Source organism: Balaenoptera physalus (assembly GCF_965194825.1).
Source record: "Balaenoptera physalus genome assembly, chromosome: 2".
In the NCBI taxonomy this organism is placed as follows: domain Eukaryota; kingdom Metazoa; phylum Chordata; class Mammalia; order Artiodactyla; family Balaenopteridae; genus Balaenoptera; species Balaenoptera physalus.
In genome coordinates, this window is record NC_138883.1 from 113,289,042 (window position 1) to 113,311,766 (window position 22,725).

The 22,725-nt window shown below is 48.1% G+C and overlaps 1 protein-coding gene across 4 annotated transcripts in view; it reads left to right on the plus strand.

The window, feature by feature from the left end:
- The window catches only part of CORO2B (coronin 2B), a gene marked incomplete at its 5' end in the record, with an annotated part of 142,619 nt that overhangs the window by 92,973 nt on the left and 26,921 nt on the right, over positions 1–22,725 (plus strand). For all 4 annotated transcript variants that reach the window (XM_082450954.1, XM_082450952.1, XM_082450953.1 and 1 more), the window contains one exon: positions 22,017–22,133. In XM_082450954.1, the coding sequence (XP_082307080.1) occupies positions 22,017–22,133 (117 nt within the window). The remainder of the gene's footprint in view (positions 1–22,016; positions 22,134–22,725) is intronic.

Below are 22,725 nucleotides of genomic sequence, written 5' to 3' on the forward strand. Positions count from 1 at the left end.
ATCAACAGTGAAAAGGGACACTAAATGTAAAGAAGGATTAATACAAAGAGCTCTTATTAAGAAAAAGATAAACGTCCCATGAGAAAAAATTTGCATACCTCATATAATGAGGTAATTCACAAGCAAAGAAATGCAGATGTCCAATAAGCAAATGGAGACATAATCAACCCTACTAGACATCAAAGATTTGCAAATAAAAACAATGAGATCTTATTTTCTTCATCTAAAAATAAGCAAATTAAAGATATTACAACATCCTGTGCTATCAGAGGTGCGAGGAATGGTCTTGAGTTGTTGATGGGAATATAAATTAGTACAGCTTTTTTGAAGGGCATTTAAAAATCCATAAGAAAAGCATTTTTTTTAGTGCAGTCTCGTTAACCCAGCATTTTCACATACAGGAATTTATCCTTATAAAAATATTACAAATGTGTGCAAAGATTCCACTGCGTGGACCATAACCTTTTTAAAGTGTTGGAAATTATGAACCTCTTGTTGATCCAGAAGTAGGGGATTGCTTTATGTACTGTGGTACAGCCATACTACGAAATAAAATACAGCCAATAAAAATGGTGATGTCAAAGAATATTTAATGGCACAGGAAAAAACAAAACTCTCCAGCTGGGTATAAAATGGAGCTGATATTCACCAGGTCATAATAGTAGTTATCCCTCATCTGTATTCCCCAACTTTCCCTTTTCTTTTTTTTTTTTAACTACTTTTTTTTTTTTAAGTGAGGAGGGGGCCTCTGAAAAGTCAGGGATTGGAGTTCATACTGGGTACCCAAGAAAGGTCACACATCACGTTCACTCCTCATTGGCTGTGGACCCACATGTAGGTGAACGTCTCACCCACGTGGCTTAGCTCTTCTGTGCCTCAGTTTCTCATGTCAAAATCTGAGATGATAATGCCTGTTCTGCCTGTCTCATGACAAGTGGAAACTATGTCTGTATTAGTTTCTACTATTGCATAGCAAATTACCCCCAAACTTGGCTGGGAAGTTCTGGCTCAGGATCTCTCATGAGGTATGCAGTTAGGCTGTCGGCTGGGGCCACAGTCATCTGAAGGCTCAGTTGGGGGAACTTGTTTCCAAGCTCACTCACGTGGCTGATGGTAGGAGGCCTTACTGCCTCGCCACCCAGGCCTCTCCACAGGCTAAGTGTCCTCACTCATGGCAGCTGGTCTCCCCTGACTGGTGATCCAAGAGAGGAAGCGAGCCCAAGGCAGAAACCACAAGCTTTTGTAGCTCGCACTGCATTCTTTAGCATCACACACAATGACGCTGGTGCAGCGTGGGAGGGTACAGTGTGTACACCAGGAGGTGGAGATTGCAGGGGGCCATCCTGGAGGCTGCCTCTCACCATATCCCAGGGTTAAAGTGCTTCACAGGAAGACGTAGTGTTCCAAGGCTGTGGGGGGCTGTGCATCAACTCACAAAATTCTGATTATGCTCGACTTTTGGGGGAGCCCTGGAGAGCCTGAGGGGGCACCCACAGGGATAGTGAACAGGAACAAAAGGCCCCGATTCCACTTGTTCACTGAGTGCAGCTTGGGGAAGACTCACACCAAAAATCATAGTGATTATCCCTGAGGATAGTAGAATAACTGGGTGATTTGGAGTTGGGGTATGCATGTGTATGTGTATGCTTTTGGGGTGTTTTCAAGTTGTCTTCTTTGAGTATGGATAACTTTTGAAATTAAAACAAAAACGTCTTAAGGACAGTGAGTCCATCTGACTCTCAAAAGAAACCACAAATCATGCAGTGGCTGAGCTTTGGAAGTGAGAAGAAAAGGCACCATGAGGAAGAATCCTGGTCCAGGATGAGAGGCCTGGGGAGAGGTGGAAAGGGAACGAGAAAAATCGAGGCACTTCCGGATTATGAGGTGGGGACCTGCCACCCTTGAACCTGTCCTCTCCCCTCCCCACCAAATGTCCAGGTGTTATAGGTGGAATGGTGAGAGCCAGGGGTATGAGCTCAGTGACTCGCAAGCAGCCCCCTGCATGGCAGTTGGGTCAGTGCACTTAGTGGAAGGTGTCAGGTGTGGCCGGGCCTGAAGATGAGCTCAGGTGGAAGTGGGTGAGTTTGCAGCAGCCAAGACAACCCAAATCCTAAGGAAAAGTTCTAAGAATAGGTTGTAGCTTGGAGGGTGGTAAAGCAGTGCCATGAGTACTGGAAACCCCCCAAGAGTGGGGTGCACACTTCTGCCCTTCAGCAGTCACTGTGAAAGGGATGTCGTTTGGAATGTCAGAATTGGAAGGAGTCTTAGATTGGTCAGAATCCACCCCATTAAGCAACCTAAGTGTCCATCGACAGATGAATGGATAAAGAAGATGTGGCACATATATACAATGGAATATTACTCAGCCATAAAAAGGAACGAAATTGAGTTCTTTGTAGTGAGGTGGATGGACCTAGAGTCTGGCATACAGAGTGAAGTAAGTCAGAAAGAGAAAAACAAATACCATATGCTAACACATATATATGGAATCTAAAAAAAAAAAAAGGTTCTGAAGAACCTAGGGGCAGGATAGGAATAAAGACGCAGACGTAGAGAATGGACTTGAGGACACGGGGAGGGGGAAGGGTAAGCTGGGACGAAGTGAGAGTGTGGCATGGACATATATACACTACCAAATGTAAAATCGATAGCTAGTGGGAAGCAGCCGCATAGCACAGGGAGACCAGCTCCGTGCTTTGTGACCACCTAGAGGGGTGGGTTAGGGAGGGTGGGAGGGAGACCCAAGAGGGAGGAGATATGGGGATGTATGTATATGTATAGCTGATTCACTTTGTTATAAGGCAGAAACTAACACCATTGTAAAGCAATTATACTCCAATAAAGATGTTAAAAAAAAAAAAAGAAAGAATCCGCCCCATTGTCTCATAGGTAAGAAGTAAAAACCCAGAGAAGGAAAGTGTCTTGCCAAAAGTCACACAGCACTGCAGGTAGCCAGCTAGGAACAGGACTCCAACTCCCAAGAACTGGCAGATTAAAAAAGTGCTTGACTTTTTCTGTGTGGCCCGGAAGCAAAGCTAGGTGCTCATAGTGAGAGTTACAAGAAGGCAGATTTTCATCGCAATATAAAGAAGAATGTTCTAGTGAGTATATCACAGTAGTAAGCTACAGTTGCCTGGAAGCATTCAAGCCAAGGCAGGAGTGTGTCTCAGGAACCAGAGCCTTAGGAAGAGAGAGCTGGCGTGCTAAATTTCCTCTCACAGTCTAGAATTCTGGATGCAGCTGAGAGCAGCGCAGCCACCGCCCTCTGCTGGTGGAATGGCAGTAGCACAGCTTCCCCTGATTGTCCACTATGCCACTCCTCTGGTGCAGGGAGGCTTTCCAGATAGGAAGCAACCATTTGGGGTCTGAGAGCTCCCTGCTGAGGAGACTTCAGGAAGACAGTAGAGGTATAGCCCCTGCACATATGTACCAGAAAGGCGGGTAAGGTCAGCAGAATGCCCCACCAGTCTCTGTGACGTGGAGGGAAGCCAGTAAACTGCACTCAAGTAACTGATGTGTGCCCTGTGTCTTCTCGGGGTGACCTTACTGCCCCCTTCTGGAGCAGGGCCTCCAAAACTGACAGGGCCAGGACTGGGGACTGACCTGGGTGTCTGGAAACCTGGGTGTGGCCCTGGGCATAGCATCACCTACTGTTCCCTGGGTGACCTTGAGTAAGTGGCCTCGCCTCTCTGGGCCTCACACTGATGGTGGGTGGAGAGGCAGAGGCTCTGACTGCCAGAGAGAAGCTCATGGATAGGGGCGCCTCTGTGAGACACAGCACGAACAACACCAAACTCAGTGGTGCCCAATGACCTCATCAGACAAGGTCTGAGGTTAAGAGTTCATAATAATAATAATATGATAATTGAACCAGCCACCTTATTCTTTCTCTTTTTCTCCCCCTCTCCACCCTTTCCACTAATGCCCTCATGCTCTTTCCCCTGAGTTCTGCCTCTAGGAAAGTTCCCAAAGCTCATTCAGAATGTGTTGGCAATGACCAACAACATCTCCCACCCCTGTGCCCTGCTCAGTTGTGTCTAAATGTTAAGAGCAGCAAGGTGTAGACCCAAAGGAATGAATCCCTAATGGTGGAATTTCAGATCTGAGTCAACTGGAGAATCAGAGTTCTTTTTATAAGGCAGCAAGATCTTACAGTCAAGAAAAAAGAAGGAAATCTTTCCCCCTCCCTTTTGTGCTGGTCAGACCACAAGCTGGAAGAACAGTATTGTTCTCAGCTCCATGAGCTGTACTTTAATTGGGAAATAGAGCAGAAGGTAATCTGAAGAAGGCAGCAATCATGGCGAAAATACTTCTGATCCAGAATGAATTGGAGTGTTTGTATCCCCCTTCAGTCTGCTCTGGAGTTCCCTTTCCAGCGTCTGCTTTTTTGCATTGCTGTCAGTCCTTTGTGAGGATTTCACAGTAACTGAAGGGAAACAAGCTTGTGTTAATTCCGCTTCCTCAGTGAGTTCAACCTCTGCTTGGGCCTGCAGATCTGTCCCTTCCTCTAGCTTATCTTCCCAGGGAAAGCATAAGCTTCTGAGGGCAGGAACAGCATCTTCTAGACACAGGCAGGGGTGCCTTGGTGTCTGGAAAGAGCTGGGGACTTGGGGGAAGGGTGTGTAATCCTAGGTTGTAGTTTCAGCTCTGGCACTTTTTTGCTGACTCACCTTGAGCAAGTCAGTTAACCTTTCTGAGCCTCAGTTCTCTCATCTCTACAATTAGGGGAGTGGTGAGACTCAAGTAAGATGTTAATAAACATGTTTGTAAACCATAAAACCAAGGTCATCAATAGAATAATACACACACACATATACCCAGCACCTGTTGGCATCTGTAAAATGTCATCTGTAAAATGAAGGTTATAACAAGTTAATATGTATTTAAAGTGCGTAGAAAACAGGAATAAATAGCAGGTGTTCAGTAAATGTTAGCCATTATTACATCACCTGGAAAGGATTCACTCACTCATCCAATTTTGACTGAGCCCCTACTATGTGCCAGGCACTGTTGGAAGCAGTGGGGACCCAGCAGAGAACAAAACAGACAAAATTCTGACCTTTGTGGAACCTACATTGTAGTGGAGGAGACAGACAATTAAGTACATCATAGAGTGTAATAGAAGGTAACTAATGCTAGGGAGAAAAATTAATTAGGGAAGCTGACAGAGGTATGGGAGGATGGAGGGTAGTTACGACTTTAAATAGGGTGGTCAGGGAATTTGATTGGCTCGACACTCGAATTAGATGTTCATCCTGGTCCAATCAGCTGAATGTATGTGTGTATTGGGAAGGTGGGGGCGGCGGGCAGATCAGGGAATCTGATTGGCTCAGCTTGAATTAGACGTTCATTCTGATCCAGTCAGCTGTGTGTGTTGGGGATGGTTAACACGACTTTGAGCCTCAGCATCTGTGAAGGCCGTAGTGAGGGAGTTGTTATGAGCTGTGTAGATACTCCAAGAGAGGACGCTGAATTCAAGTGGAACCTCTTCTTCCTCCTCCTGGCCCACCTTGGCCTTCAGCTAGCTGAAGATCATTGTCTTCAGTTGTCAGGACTGAGATGACAGAGGGTGACCACCTCTCCCCTCTCCTCCTCCTGAGCCTTCCTCCTGCTTCTGTGGCTGGGTGGCTAGGTCTCCTCTACTGTCATGTCAAGAACAGATCCTGATCCTCTGGCTCAGCTGGCCACAGGGTCTCTGCAACTGTATAAAGACGTGAGGCTGGATGGCGCCAGGGCTTCCTCCCCTTCCCAAGTAGAGTTCAGGCTCCATGAAAAGCCCTTGCCTCCTGGGGCCCAGCGAGGCCCAGATCCTTGGCCAAGGAGGCTGATCGTGGCCTTCTGTAACGGACAAGGGCCCCCCTTTGCACCCCAAGTGCCACTGTCCCTTCCTGACTAAGGCTTAACATGCACTCGACATCCCCAGGAGAGTCGCTCAGCACCCGTGCCGCTGCTGCTAGCTCATTCTGCAACACGGGTGGGTTAGCCCCTCGCCACCCAATCTGGGGAGACCACCAAGCCAGGCATGGCCTAGGGCTCCACAGTGCGGAGTGTGGACTCTGGAGGACCAGGAAGCCCCAATTTCTATGCCGATGGGAGCCCTCTCTGCCCCTTCCCCACACAGAGCCCCCAGGAGGTGGCCATGGGGCCACTGGGCAAGCTGAGTGTGCCAGGGATCGGCAGGTGGGGCAGCCAGGGCCAGGCTCAGAGGAGCGGCCCACATCGTCTCCCATAGGGAGCCTCCAGACACACAGGCACTATGCACCCCACCCCCGGCCTTCATGGCTGTGTCCCCTAGTGCCCAACGCAGGCCAAGCCTCACGCCCCATTTATGTTTTGAGACTTAGAGTAGCCCCAGGTCACTGGAAACATAATGGATCTGGCTAGAGGCCAGGTGGCAGGCGTACCAGGGGATGTGTTCCCCTCCCTGCCCCCCTGACAGCCCATCTCTGCTTGACAGTAGGAGCTAATCCCTGCCCTGGCCCTCCAGGTGAGTGAGGGAGGGTGTGGGCCTTCCTGGAAATGTCACCTGCTTCTCACTCATGCATTCATTCAATAAATATTTATCAGTAGAGTCTACTATGTGCCTGGCACTGTGCTAGGTGTTGGGGATACCGCAGTAAGAAAAACACATATTGTCATGGAGCCGGCATTCAGAGAAGGGATTTCATCTGTAGGTGGCCAGTGCCAAACCCAGGAAGGGTCCTTGTCTGTGTTTGATGAGCATATGGGTGGAGGTTCAACTTATAACCATAGACCATCAGAGCCGGAAGGGCCCTGATATTTCAGTTCTGTTCACCAGCCACTTCTGGGCATGTGTGCAGGGGCTGTGCTAGGTCTGGGGTGTGAAGATGGGTTACACACACGCCCACCCTTGGAGAGCTCACCGTCCGGTGGGGGGACAGAGCCATGAGACACTGAGCACAGGGCAGGGGAGGGTGTGGTCCTGGGGGCGGTTGCTGTGCAGAACACAGGGGTGGAGGGGGCACTCAGACCCTCATTTTGCAGATGATAACGATAGCTAATATTGATTGAATGCTTATTTGGTGCCAGGCGCTGTACCAAGTGAGCTTACGTTTATTGGGTCATGAGGAAACTGAAGCCCAGGAGGAAGGAACTTGCTCAGTCACTCATCAGTGAGAGCAGAGCTGAAACTGGACCTTGGAGCTTCAGAGCCTGAAGTGCTGCAGTAGGTTCCTTCTCCCACCAGCCCCAGCCCCAGCCCCTGAGGATCACCAGCCTCTGCAGATTCAGCAGGGAGAGGGCTTGGGAGAGGAAGGGGCATTTAAGGATTGGGCTGCTCACTTGCTATTTAAAGGGCATTTTCAAGGCCATTGAGGTCCCAGGGCCATTGCCTTGGAGGTGGTACAGCTCTTTCTCTGACCTCTTAGATGTCCCTGATGGAGCAAGGCTGAGGGTCTGAGCCAGAGGGCCCCTGCTCTGCCCATGCATTTCACAGCTTCCATGGGGCAGTGGCAGCCCAGGGCTGAGTCTTCGTGGGGTCTAAGCAAGGAAGACGGTGGATGGATGGTGGGTGCGCTCAGTCGATAATCCCAAAGAGGTAAGGCAGAGGAGTGGCCCAGCTCGGGAGAATGTGGATGATACCCTGTGACCACTCCCACTGCTGACAAAAGTAGCATCTGTGCGACTGGCAGCATGTGATTGAGGAATCATTTGATCTTGAATATAAACTTGACATTGTATTTGTGGCCAGAGGGCGTAAGAAGCATGTCTTATTTTTCTTAGGTTTCACTTGTATCCCACACTCTGATGAGAACCCTCTGTGATTATCTCATTTAAGATGAAGGTACTGATAATCTCTTGGGAAAGACAAACAACAACCATGAAACAAAGCAAACAACACAAGGCAGTGCTAAATGAAGAAGCAGGGCAGCATCATGGCTAAGCCCAGAGCACCACAGAAGGCTGCACACTGTGTGAATGGGACCCCCTTGAATTGTGCAGTGTACAACCCATGCAACTGTACAGGGGACCTGATTAGGTCTACAGTTTATGGCATCATTAATTCATTCAAGAAAAATTTACTGAGAGCCTGCCATCAGTCAGGCATGATTCCAGATGCTGGGGTTACAGCAGAGAACTAGACCAAGCACCACACCTCATGTAGCTTACATTCTAATTCAAAAGTCACACAGACTGAAGCTTGAATCCTGGCCTTGCACTGTGTTAATTAATTTCACTGAGCTTCAGTTTCTTCATCTGTAAAATAGACACAATGATATGTACTTCATACAGTTATCATGGTAAATAATTGAAGTAACACTTGGTTTCAGGCCTGACATGTAGAAGACCCTCAGTGAATGATTGCCAGTATTATCACAAATGGTGGGTTATCTAAATGTCCATCGACAGATGAATGGATAAAGAAGATGTGGCACATATATACAATGGAATATTACTCAGCCATAAAAAGAAATGAAATGGAGGTATTTGTAATGAGGTGGATGGAGTTAGAGTCTGTCATACAGAGTGAAGTAAGTCAGAAAGAGAAAAACAAATACAGTATGCTAACACATATATACGGAATCTAAGGGAAAAAAAAGCCATGAAGAACCTAGTGGCAAGACAGGAATAAAGACACAGACCTACTAGAGAATGGACTTGAGGATATGGGGAGGGGGTGGGGTGAGATGTGACAGGGTGAGAGAGTGTCATGGACATATATACACTACCAAATGTAAAATAGATAGCTAGTGGGAAGGAGCCGCATAGCACAGGGAGATCAGCTCGGTGCTTTGTGACCACCTAGAGGGGTGGGATGGGGAGGGTGGGAGGGAGGGAGATGCAGGAGGGAAGAGATATGGGAACATATTGTATATGTATAACTGATTAACTTTGTTATAAAGCAGAAGCTAACACACCATTGTAAGGCAATTATACTTCAATAAAGATGTTTAAAAAATAAAAAAAAATTAAAAAAAAATGGTGGGTTATGGGGAGAAAGGCTTGTGAAAGCAAAGGAAAAGGGAAATCACAAGATGTGGAGAAGTCAGATGAGATATCTTAGCAGGAGCAGGAGTCAGGGTGCCTCTGGAAAGATGATTAAGGTTTGCAGAGGCCCAGGTCCTTCCAAGGTTGGGTGTCATGAGGAAGGTGGTGAGGCTCTCATGGGACAGTTTGGGGACCATGTTTTCCCAATCCAAGGGTTAGGACACACATGATCTGGCAAAGAAGTTCTGTGTTTCTTCTAGATGTGAGAAGCAGTCTGAGAAAAAAAAACATGGTCATCAAAATATTGGGATTTAGGGAGATTTCAGTATTTTATAAGGACCTGAGACACAGCATTTAAAATTGAGAAGTATGACCCAAATAGAGTTGAGCAAACTGGCTGCTAAGGTTGGGGGAGGGTGGGGAACAGGGCGTGTGGGTCCCTCAAAGGCCAAGCAGACGAGCTGGATCTGATGAGGTAGCGATAAGGGCGCCGACCCAGGCAAGATCCCTGACTAGCCACAGAATTCGCCCCTGGACTTTCTGAGCAGGAGGGGATTTGGGGCCTTCACAGATTCAAGGAGCTGGGGGCAGTGGAGAATTGGACTTGGAACACAGGTGAGCACCAAGTCAGCTCCTGAGGGCCCAGAGGAAGTTAAATCAGTCCTTGGCCATCCCGGGTGGAAGGTCTGATTGGCCAAGCCAGGCTACGTGTCCCTCCTTGGCCAGCAGAAGACCCCGGGTAGGAGGAGCCCCATTTCAGCTCTCACGATGGGAGGTAAGGCACTGCATCCCATCAGTACAGCACACAGTGGGAGAGTTCCCCCAAATCAGGAAGGGGGCTTGGATACCCAACTGCCAAAATTCCTACAAATGGTTCCAACCATGGAAGGTTCTGGAGGAGCTGCATAATGCAAGTGATCATTATAGAGCGCTGAAGTCACACTGGGGTTTGGGAAGAGGCCAGCGTGAAGGAGAGCAGTTGGAAGAGTGCTGGAGTGCCCCCGGGGGGCGTGAGCATGGTGGGCCTGGAGAAGAAGGGACAAATGTGTAGGCATTTGTGAGGATTAATTTATCAGAGACCTCTGGGAATCTACTCTGAATGCAGAGAGGTACCGCGATCTCAGAGGCTTAGCAAACAGCTGTCAGAGCTCTAGGGGGTCATGTGGCCCTAGGCAGACATTCAGACTTCATCTCATTTCCCACTCTGATCACCAAGGATGGCGGGGCTCAGGAGGGATGCAGTGGCAGTGAGCTATTAGCAATGCCTGCTGTAGAGCCTGAAGCTTGAGGGGTGGCAAGTGTACCCCGTGTTTGTTCTCGCTAGCCCTCCAGAATGTCTCCACTTTTCAGAGGGAGAAACGGAGACACAGAGACTTGTCCTAGGCCACCCAGGCAGTGAGCAGCAGAGCTGAGATGAGCCCAGGTCCCCTGACTCCCGGGCTGCTGACCTGTCCGCTGGGAGCAGAGCTTTAGTGATGCTCCCCGAACCCCAGGTGGGCTGGCCGAAAATAATGGACCCAAATGAGTTTCCTTTCATTCTGCAGAAGAAGTATGTGAGGAGGTTGCAGGAAGGGCTTCAGGCAGGAGGGTCCACCTTTCTCTCCTTTTCCCTGGGCCAGATGGCAAATGGAAAGAGGGATTTTTATCCTCTTGACTCTGTGGCAGGGGAGAAGGGCAGGGCTGGTGTTGACAGCCTGGAGATGGTGCGAGCCCTCTTTCGCTTTTGCTTCTCTGCCACAGCCAGAAATTTGCTTTTCTACCCATTGTAAAACAAAAAAAAACTTTGGCTTCCCTCACAATTTGCATAGATGCTGTTATGTATTTTTTGCCAATTTGTTCACATTTCCAACAGCTATGGATTTTGGCTCACTCCCCTCCTTCCCCACTGTGGGACACTGGGACATGATGGGGTGACTTGGTTGTGAGGGACTCTCCTTCTCTCTGTGGTCACCAGCCCCATTATACTTAGGCCCATGGGGTAGAGTCCAGACTCCTTCATGAGACCAGCAAGTTCCTGAACCCTCTGATCTGGGCCTTTCTCTGTGGCCTTTCTCTCTACTTATTTGGCTTTCCCAAATATTCCTCAGCCTTTGCAGGGGCTGGTCCTTCTGGGTCCTAAGCATCCCCCACGCCGTCCCTGGCTGTGTGCTATCAATCCTTCGGGCCTTCCACACCTCCTCTGGGAAGGCTTTCTGGATTTCAGACCCTCAAGTACTTGCCCCTCTCCTGTGCTCTGGCATTTCCCCCACCAAAGCACAGCCCACCCTGCACTTTGTCCAGCTCTTTGTCTGTCTCCCCAGGAGACTGTAAGCAGCCAGGGCTAGAAATCCACACCCCCAGGACACCCCATCAAAAACCACCCCCCATGCAGATTCATCAGGCACACTGAGTTTGGAATTTTCTTATTTTCTTCATGTGTTTTAGCACAGAGTTTTGTTTTGTTTTGTTTTGTTTTTAATTATTTTATTTATTTATTTATTTTTGGCTGTGTTGGGTTTTCGTTTCTGTGCGAGGGCTTTCTCTAGTTGTGGCAAGCGGGGGCCACTCTTCATCGCGGTGCACGGGCCTCTCACTGTTGCGGCCTCTCTTGTTGAGGAGCACGGGCTCCAGACGTGCAGGCTCAGTAGTTGTAGCACAGAGTTTTATAAGAAGGGGCCAGTAATCAGGAAACCACAGGGGCCAGCATGAGCTCTGAGGTCCCAGGAAGGCCTCTCCCCAACACATACACACACACACACACACACACACACACACACACACACTCACACTCACACACACTCACTCACTCACTCACTCATGCATCCACTGTTACTCAACTTCTTCCTATCCCAGCCTCAAGGAGTCTCTTATCTCTTCTTCTGGGGTCTGCAACAGGACACTGCCCAGGACCAAGGACAAAGGTGGCCCCATCACCTCTTCTTCCTGGAGCCTGGGAAAACAGAGTTCATCTCCAAGTGCTCAGATACCAGGAGAAACAGAATTCCTTCCATCTCTTCCCCAAACAAACTCCCCCGCCCCCGGGGACCCGCTCCCACACTCTCCCCCAGTACATACGCACGCACACACGCACGCACACACGCACATACACACTAGGGATTTCGACTGGAAAAACCAGCAAACCCTTTCCAGCTTGAAAAACACAAAGATAAAAGACTGGGGGGAAAAATCAAAACAGGAAGTCATGAAGTTGGGAGGCTTCCTGAGGTCTCGCCGTGAACTTCTGTCTGACGGGGTGACTGACTTTAGAGCATCACAACCTTTGTTGCACATGCTGCCGTTTGACTGTGAACCTACCCCGCAGCTCAGCCCCAGATCTAGAATTTCTCAAGGTCAGAAGAGCAGGATCCAGAATTATCTCCCAGCATGAGGAAGGTGGAGAAATGTGTCTGTTCCCTGGGTGATATTTTCTGGGTGACGAGAATGGACGTGCACAAGAAGGGAAGGGATTCTGGTCTCAGGGAACAGCATGAGTGGAGACCCAGAGGTAGGAAACAGGGTGACAGTCATTCACCCAGCTTGAGTTCTTGCTATGAGCTGGCACTGAAGGATGTTCTGAAGATGCCTGGGCCAAGGTCGCTGTCTTCGTGGTGCTCACAGCCTGGTGGCAGGGATGAACCAGGAACCAAAGGTCATCTAGGTGGCGGGAGCGTTGGAGGTTAGGGTGTGTGTATAGTCATGTGTGTGTCGTGCAGTGGGGTGGGCTGTTATGTCAAAGCGGGGTCAGGCTGGGAGCACAGTAGCTCTGATGTCTCATAAGGAGTTTGGCTTTTAAAGTCAAGATAGTAGGGAGCCATTGAAAATTTCAGAGTGGAATAGTTATTGCAGCAGAGCTGTACTCTAGAAGAATTAGGCAACAGTTCGTAAGATGGATTGGAGAGAACTGCAGAGGGCAGACGCTAGAGGCAAGGGGACAAATCGGTGGACCCACTTCAGAAATCCTGCAAGACAGTCCTGGGAGCTCAAGCATGAATAAAGCCCTCTGCCCAAAATAGATCTCCTAGAGGACTGCCCAGGAGTCTGAAAACCCAGGAGAGTCCACTTCTGGGCCAAATGGCTTTCTCTAAAGGCTCCTGTGAACATGCACATAGATGACCCACAAGGAGAAATGAACTGACCTATTACCCCCCCAGTGTCCTCCGTAGAAGGCTCCCATTTATTATATACATTATTTCAGATTAATGGGCTGAAGACAACAGGGTGCTAAAGTGTGGGACATGAGCCCAGTAAGTTCTGATTGGGACGGAGGGAGGGAAGGAGTGCAGTCAGAGGCCTGGGCAGAAGTGGCGTGGAGAGAAGCTTGTATGGAGGGGGGCGGTGTATAAATGTGTGAGCGTGCATGCCTGTGTGTGCAGCTGTGTTGGGGACCGTCGCTGGCAGATTAGGCACACCCTGGGGTGACAGCAACCCACACCTTGGACGAAGGGCACCCAGTGTTTAGGAACATGAAACACCCCTCTCACCCCTGCTGAGAAGGCCACAGTGGCACTCAGAGTTCTGAAGCTGCACAAACTCGTTCTAGTGTCACTGCGACGTGGGGTGACCGGAAACTCAAGTTTCCTCGAGTCACCCCTTCCCTGGGCAGTAATAATTAGATAATGCATGTGTAAGTGCTTTGTGAAGTGTCAAGGGCTGTGAGCTGGAGGGTGAGACCTCCTTCACACGCCGGAGGCTTGGACACGGGGGGCCTGACTTTGCCCAGAGCTTTGGAGAGAAGGACTGCAATGACCATTTTATAATACCTCTCTCATTTAATGTCAACTTCCATCCAGAGGAGAGAAGACGGCAGGCAGCCTACCTGGATGGTCTCGGATGCGTGGGGCAGCACGTGGAGGAGGGAGTGTGATGACGGAGGCAGAGGGGTGGGGATCCCCAAACATCTGTCACGCGGAAGCTTGGGGTTCCACCGTTAGCTCACGCATCTCCTGTGTCAGGGTTGTCCATTGCCCTGGGGCTTCCTTTAAATTGTACAGCACCTGACGTGACCGTTTATCTTCCTGTTTGCTTTATGTGGGCCTGCATTAAACACGCAATACTGGGTTTTGATTTCTCACCCCACCCCCTGCACCTACATCGAGTAACACTGACAGTATCCACCCCTGTCCTAGAATTAATGAGTGCAGGTGCTTCCCTGAGGCCCCCGCAGAATATGGAGCCTTTAGGGTAGTGGTTCCCAAACTTCACTGCCCAATGGAATCACTTGGAAATCTTTAAAAAAAAATACTGATGCCCGGCTGCTCACTCCCAGGCACTGTGATTAAATTGATATGGGGTACCCATCCGGGCACTGGGGTTTTTAAAACTTCCCAGGTGATCCTAAAACAAAAGCAAAGTTTGAGAACCACTAGGGGGAGGGGGGAGACGGAGTGGGGGAAGTGAGGGTCTTCAGGAGCAAGTATAAGGGTCTTCACAACTGAGTTGCCTGCCAGCCCCTTCTGAGGACCTTATGAGAAATTCTGAGGCCCTACTTCTGATGTATGACTTTTCCCCCTAATTTATCAAGTCTCTCACCTACATTCTGAAATAGGAGGGCAGCATAGCCAGACAAGAGCCAATGCAAACTGCAACTCCTCCCGGCCCAGCTGCATCACCTTTAGCAAATCATGGCCCAGAGCTTGGTTTTCTCATCCATAAAATGGATTGTTACAGGAGGGTTGTAAGGATTTACTAAAGCTTTTTTAAAATTTCTATTTTATATTGGAGCGTAGTTGATTAACACTGTTGTGTTAGTTTCAGGTGACAGCAAAGTGATTCAGTTATACATATCCACGTATCTATTCTTTTTCAAATTCTTTTCCCATTTAGGTTATTACAGAATATTGAGCAGAGTTCCCTGTGCTATACAGTAGGTCCTTGTTGGATTTAATAAAACTTTGTTTCAGACTTAAATACAATGATGTATACAAATTGCTGAGCACAGGGCACTTTTGAAGCACTTGTCAAACGGTCCTTTATCACCCTCGTCTTTTTTGTTATCATTATTATTTCCATCCCGTGACTTGATGTGCATCCCTAACTTCTGTCCTGGTATGCCAGAAGCAAGGCCCTCCAGTTGCAGGTGTGCCTGGCTTCACACAGTAAAAAGGGCAGCCACGAAGAATCAGAGAGGGCATTAGCCCAGGGTCGAGGAATCTGGGAAGCCCAGAGAGGCCAAGGGCCATGTTCATGGTCATTCAGCTGGTGAGGTGAATTGGGACTGGGCCTAGAAACCCTACCTCTTGCTCAGTCTGTTCTTTCTGCCTCACTAAGCTGATTCCCCAGGTAAGAAAACATTTTGCTTCTGTTTACAGAATTCATCTTTGCAGCCATGGGAAGTTCTAGGAAGCTGAAGCTGCAGTGCAGGTTGTTTTGAAAATATCTCATCCTCAGTCAGTTCACTGGGTTCAGATAAAGCCTGGACTGAGGCCCAGGGCACACGCCGTTCCCCTGGCAGCCTGCTGGGTGAGCCATGCCTACCAACCCGCCAAGGCAGGGCCTGGCCTGCCCTGCCCACACGCACGCCACACACACGCACTCTGAAACCTATTTTCAATTAGTTATATAATTTTATTCAGTTGCAAGGATCTTATTTTCCCCTAAACTATCTGCATCGTAATAAGGGAGTAAAGAAGCCTATACAAGCAGATACATCTGTGTTCCACAGAAGCTTCTGGAACATAAATCTGGTCGACCCCAGTCTGCATCTCATTTCTTTAAGACCTGATTGACCAAAACCGGAGAGGAATAGTTTTCAATCAAAACTGTGGTGATCACCTCCCACCTGGGGTACCAAAAACAAAAACAAAACAAAAAACTATGGTGAGTGTGTATGTGTGTGTTTTAAATAACATCTATATCTTTAATAGAGATTGTAAATGTTCATTGGGGAAGAATTAGAAACCACTTATATCCAACTAGCCAGAGATTGCCACTCTTTAACTTTTTTTTTTTAATTAATTTTTTTTTTTTATTTGGTTGCACCAGGTCTTAGTTGTGGCAGGCAGGCTCCCCAGTTGTGGCATGCGAACTCCCAGTTGCAACATGCATGTGGGACCCAGTTCCCCCACCAGGAATCAAATCTGGGCCCCCTGCATTGGGAGCACGGAGTCTCAACCACTGCGCCACCAGGGAAGTCCTGCCACTATTAACTTTTTTTTTTTTTTTTTCACACTATTAACTTTTGATATATTTTTCTTTTAATAGCTAAGGATCATTTTGCATATATAACTTGATTCTGACTATTTCACTTACCATTAGAGCTTGAGCAATTCCCATGTCATTAAATATTTTTTGAAAATATGATTTAAATTACCTCATAATATTCCATTATGTTGGTGTCCTATAATTTGTTTTGGCAATGTCCCATTGTTGAGCATTTATTATTGATCCCTATTATAAATAACACGGCACTGAGTGTCTTAGTATGCTTCCCTGTTGATTTCTCCGAGATAAATTCCCAAAGTGGAGTTATTGGTCAAAGGCTATGAACCTTTTAAAAGTCTTTGAGACCCTGTCAAATGGATCTGCGGGAAAGTTGCCATGCTTCGCACTCCCCTGCACCCTGTTGAGAGGCCATGTCCCAGCACCCCCAACTCTGTCTTTGGCAGCTCAGCTGTGTTTGACATGCACCCTGATCCCCAGCACTGGGCTCCTCCTTGAGAAGATTCGGGGTACATAACAGCTGCCATCTAACATTTGACATTGAAAGTCTCTCCCAGCGAAGGGGGATTGGATTTGTCCTGTGAGGCCTCCAGGATAAGGCCCATCCTAACAGCATGAAGATCTCCCCAATGATTATAGATGCTGTGTAACGGGCATCCCGACCCCACCCCATGCAGCAAGGTCTCTGCCCCAGCTCTGTTGAGACTCAAGCTCTCTTTGAGGTTCAAGCACCAGATGGCAGGTTAGACCCCAGGACCCCTGAGAAGCCTCCCACTGGGACAATTCTGTGAGCTCACCATCTCAACAGTGATTCTAAAGTTATAAAACAGTGCAAAAGGGCTTTCCTGGTGGCGCAGTGGTTGAGAATCTGCCTGCCAATGCAGGGGACACGGGTTCGAGCCCTGGTCTGAGAAGATCCCACATGCCGCGGAGCAACTGGGCCCGTGAGCCACAACTACTGAGCCTGCGCGTCTGGAGCCTGTGCTCCGCAACAAGAGAGGCCGCGATAGTGAGCGGCCCGTGCACCGCGATGAAGAGTGGCCCCCGCTCGCCGCAACTAGAGAAAGCCCTCGCACAGAAACGAAGACCCAACACAGCCAAATATAAATAAATAAATAAATAAATTTATAAAAAAAAAAAAAGTGCAAAACCTTGACTTCGCTCCTGAGAAGCTCTTTACACATCTGTTTTCTCAGATGTAAGGTGAGGTTGTTATGAGGATTAAATTTGATGATAACTGTAAATCAATATAAATTTGATTGTATTAATATATTAATAATAGCTATTAGTGTTGGCGTGAGCCCAAGTATGAGAAGGCAGTATTGGGTAGCAGTTAAGAACCAGATTCAGGTTTGGTCTCTAGTCATACACCTATCCAGAAAGTAGAACAGAAAACAGAGGCATTTGGAGGATCTGGGGAGAGGATTGTTCGCATTTATTTAAATTCAGAAAAAAAAAATTTCAGAACAAGCTTCCTTTAGAACACCTATACATGCACTTTATTGGTTTGTTCTTTTTTATGTCTATCAGAGTAATAATTGTGCAGAGTTCATGAAGTCTAATAGTACTGCAAGACCTATAGCACTACAAGGGAGGTGCTGGGGTTGGCTTATACCAGCTCATGAGAGCTTACTGTTAACTTTTTAGGAGTTTTGCAAGCCAGTTTTTTTTTTTTTTTTTTTTAATTTTATTTATTTATTTATTTATTTATTTATTTATTTTTGGCTGTGTTGGGTCTTCGTTTCTGTGCTAGGGCTTTCTCTAGTTCTGGCAAGTGGGGGCCACTCTTCATTGCAGTGCGTGGGCCTCTCACTATCGCGGCCTCTCTTGTTGCGGAGCACAGGCTCCAGACACGCAGGCTCAGTAGTTGTGGCTCACGGGCCCAGTTGCTCCGTGGCATGTGGGATCTTCCCAGACCAGGGCTCGAACCCGTGTCCCCTGTATTGGCAGGCGGATTCTCAACCACTGCGCCACCAGGGAAGCCCTGCAAGCCAGTTTTTAAACACGACCATTATTAAAAATTAAATTATGCAACTTTCAATTAAATGAATGATGTTAAAAACAGAGGTACTAATGTTAAAAACTTATTCCTTACTATTTTACTACTATCTGGTGTGCTACCGTGAGTCTCTTTTAACTCTACTTTTGGTGATATCACCTTGGTAGCTTGAAGTCAGGCATAGTGGGCATTTGCCACTGAAACTGGCAAATGTTCCAAACCATGGCCCTTTTTTTCCTGGAACACCGGTTGTTAAACATTTACCAGCACACCAGGGCCTGTACCCTCGATCCCTATCCTACTTTGCTACACCCCTCATTTCCCACTCCCTAAAGGTAGCTGCTTCCAATGTTTTGAGCTGTTTCTTTTTGTACTTCTCCACGTATTTCTTAATTACATGCTTTCACGGCTATGTCTGGTTTTTAAAATCTTAGACGTTGTTTATTGACTTCCTATTATGGAAGATGGGGATCTGGCTCTCTACCAGCTCTGTCTCCCCTCTTTTTTTTTTTTTTTTTAAACTTCGGGTTTATTTATTTTTTTATTTATTTATAGCTGTGTTTGGTCTTCGTTTCTGTGCAAGGGCTTTCTCTAGTTGCGGCAAGTGGGGGCCACTCCTCATCGCGGTGCGCGGGCCTCTCATCATCGCGGCCTCTCTTGTTGCGGAGCACAGGCTTCAGACGCGCAGGCTCAGTAGTTGTGGCTCACGGGCCTAGTTGCTCCGCGGCATGTGGGATCTTCCCAGACCAGTGCTCGAACCCGTGTCCCCTGCATTGGCAGGCAGACTCTCAACCACTGCGCCACCAGGGAAGCCCCTCTGTCTCCCCTCTTAACTGTACACACACACATTTTTCCTACCTCTGCCTTCCCAGTATATTATAGCACAACTCGTGTTTAAATAAATATTCAGGATTTACATTATTACCATGATGTAAGCATTGTACACAAGTCATTATCACTATGATTGTATTAGCTTTCTGATACAGCTCTTTTCCTGGAGTTAATAATTGCATTTTAAAAGTTGCACGATTTCTCTGTAAAACTGTGGCTTTCATACTTTTCTTCTTAGCAATGAAACTTGCCTTTCAAACAAAATTTTGGGAATTTCTTGGCAGTCCAGTTGTTAGGACTCAGCGCTTTCACTGCCATGGGCCCAGGTTCAATCCCTGGTCAAGAAACTAAGATCCCGCAAAGCTGCATGGCACGGCGAAAAGAAAAAATTTTTTTATGTGAACTCTACTATATAAAATGGGAAAATCAAAGCTGCCAGGTTGAAAGGAGGTCCCTCCCCTTGAGGGCGCTGCATATAGCAGAGCAGGTTGTGCACTGCACAACTCTGGGGGGTCACCATGCACATGAGCAACAGTATGATTCAGTCATGAAAATCATCATTACCCACCCCTTTGGGGAAGGCATTCACAGAGGTCCGCCTGGAAGGATACATTACGTCGGGATCGTCCGCTACTAATTCCCTTCCTGATGCAGGGCCCTGACCTCTCCCCATTCTGAATACATTCCAGTGATGTGGCTTCACCTGTCCCTCCAGGACATCACCTGCAGGCTGCTGACCAGAAGCTGCTGACAGCTGATGGCCACCTATTGACTGATTCAGATCTGCCTGGTTGCCAAAAGCTTAATGCAGACAGCTTGACTCAGGGACCACTCAGGGCAGCCTTTGGGACCAGATATAAGGAGAGGAGGCTCTGTCAGAGAGCTAGTGAGCTGTGGAAGCAGACAATGCAGGGCCTGTCTGCCTGTGGACGTCAGAGCTGGAGGGAGGGGAGCTGGCTAGCAGTAAGCAGTGGGCTTCAGCTCAGCTTTGAGGGTCGTACCTGTGTGGGAATCCTAGCTTTGCTTTCAGCTGGGTAACCTTGGGCAAGTGGCTTAACCTTTCTGGGCCTTAATTTCCTCATGCCTAATTCCCAGGGTTTTGTGAGAGTTAAAGAAGCTACTGTGTAACCCTAATAAATCCCAGGGCCACATGTGGCTCGGTCTCTGCTCAGAGTCTCAGTTAAAGAAACATAGTCCAACAGCCTAAAAGTCATTGAAAAAGATATTCCAATTCGAAATGCATCCCTCACGGAATGTCAAAGGGGATCCCATTCTTAACTGAGAGCAATACACCCCCAATCCTTTTCCTCCATTCTCTAATTTCCGCCAGTGTACAGTGTCAGTGAAGTTCTTCTGAGTACAGTCTCCAAGGCCTTTTCCCTCTCTCTTTCTCTGCCTCATTCCTCACCCTCCATACCACTGCCATTTTCTCTAGGTGTTTTTCTTTCTCTACGCACCTTGCCATTGCGGTGTCACAAAAAATCAAATGATCTGGAGATGAGCTGATAGACATGCAGGCAAGAAGTGGCTGGGGAAGAGGTTACGGCAGAATGCACACTCTGAAAGAACTCTTGCCCATCACACTGGTGAAGTAGTGATATAAGGCACGTGTAGCAGGGGCTTGGCAAAAACTGGTTGTCTTCCTCCTTACTCACTTGAGGAACCTAAAGGACGGTGAGGTTTGACCTGCCTAAGGTGCCTCTGGCCACCTAAACACTGTTAGCAGATGGGCAGTGACTGGAAAAACCCTCCCTATTTCCTCCACACCCCAAAAAGCTAATATTAAAAAGACCTGGGAATGGAGACACAGCCTCTGCCTGCAATTTCCCTTCCCTTCCCTGCTGCCTTTATAGACAACTAAGCATGGAACTACCCCTCACCCCCACACCCTTTGTTCCATCTTTTGTGGACTTCATCCCCCCTGCAGGATGTCTTTCAAGTCATGTACTGAGCACCCACTGTGTGCCAGGCTTGTAAGGAGCTGGAGATTCAGAGACAAGGGAGCCTGTCCTCAGTTGCTCATAGACAGATAGAAACAGACTGCAATTCTGTGTGATGGTGCCTATAATACAGGGAAGCACAGAATGCCCTGAGCTCGCAGAGGAGTTCTTAATCAATTGAGGGATCAGGGGAGACTTCCTGGAGGAAGTGCCGTCTAACCTGTATGATAATAACTAGTATCGTATATTGAGCATTCACTATGATGACAACCTCCACACGAAGTACTTTGCTAAGCACATTAGCTCATTTAATCTTCACAGTACTAATGAGGAACCTCTCTCATGACAGCTGCACTCTCAAGCTTTCCAGCTGATTTTATATCCATGTGTCTGAAAATAAAGTTGCTGAAGCCTTAAAAAAAAAGAAAGAAAGAAAGAAAAAGAAATGAGGAAACCGAGGCTTATTGACTTTCCAAAGGCCACCGAGCTAAAAAGTGGCAGAGCTGTGATTCAGACACAGGCCTGTGTGGCTCCAAAGACTATGCTTTCAGCCACAGGGCACTGGGTACAGGTGTTTTAAGATGCACACTGAACAAGCATGCCGCATCTGGGAATGGCACCGCTCACATCCCAGGCAGGATAACATATGAGAGTGTATGGGTGGACCCCGAGATTCAGGCCTCTCCGCTCATTCCCGGAGCAGCAGGAAAGAGCCTCCTCTTGATCCAAACCTGGCTGTGTCACCCCCCTGAGAGGCAGCAGGGAGTACAGGCACATGGCCCAGTAACTGCCAGGGCTGCTGCCCACCAGGCTTTGGTCGTTCAGGTGGATAGTTACCCCTTAACTTTAAACATTTTTACTTGAAGAAGGGGCACCTTTCTCTAAGTTGCACACAGGTGTCGTGTGGACACGCACAGCCCCACCCACCACCCTGCTGTGGGACCCTCCCCACCACCATTCGGTGTTGGGAGATTGCAGCCACAGAGAAATAGGGCTCAGCCGGATGCAGGGACCCGAAGACATTAGTGGGCCCTCAAGGACCTTCTGGTCCAGTATAGAAGCCCAGGATAAAGGCTCTTCTTTCAAGTCACCCCAGGGCCATCAAACTAATGCCCTTTTCTCCCTCCCTCTCTCTCTCTCTCTCTCTCTCTCCTCTGCAGACGGGCAGGATTGAACCCAACTACCCCAAGGTCTGTGGTCACCAGGGCAACGTGCTGGACATCAAGTGGAACCCCTTCATCGACAACATCATTGCCTCGTGCTCGGAGGACACGTCGGTGAGCAGGAGGGGTGTTCCCTGGGGAGGGTGGGTGCACGGGGGCACCTCCCTGCTTCTTCCTGGAGGCCTTCCTCCCTAAATTCCCTCCTTCTCCCTTCTTTGCCCTTCTTCTGTTCTCTTGGTCATCCCTCCAGCTAGCCCCAGGATGGGGAGTTAGGAAGAGGACAGAGGGAGCGAATCCATGGACTATTTGTTCCTTTAGCATGATTTCATTTGGAGGTGTTGACTTTGTAGGTGAGAATCAGAAAAAAAAGATTAAGGGTGTGATTTGGCACTCATCTGTAGTCTCAAAAGGAGAAGGATAGAAAGAGGAATATGGACAAGGAGGAAGGGGGAAAAGGGAAGAAAGGGATGAACCATGAGGAAAAGAGGCCCTGTTCTTGCAGGCTGGGCAAGTGTACCATCTAGTTTTGTCCTCTGTGAGCCACGGTTTTAGGGAAGGACACTGGGCTGAGAATTGTCATGACTTATCCAAGGACCCAAAATGGTGGCCCAGGATTTGAACACCATGTGTTCCACCACTTAATGGGGAGAGAGAAGAAATAGGAGAAGGGAAATGAAGAGGAGGGAACAGAGAGGAGATGGAGGGA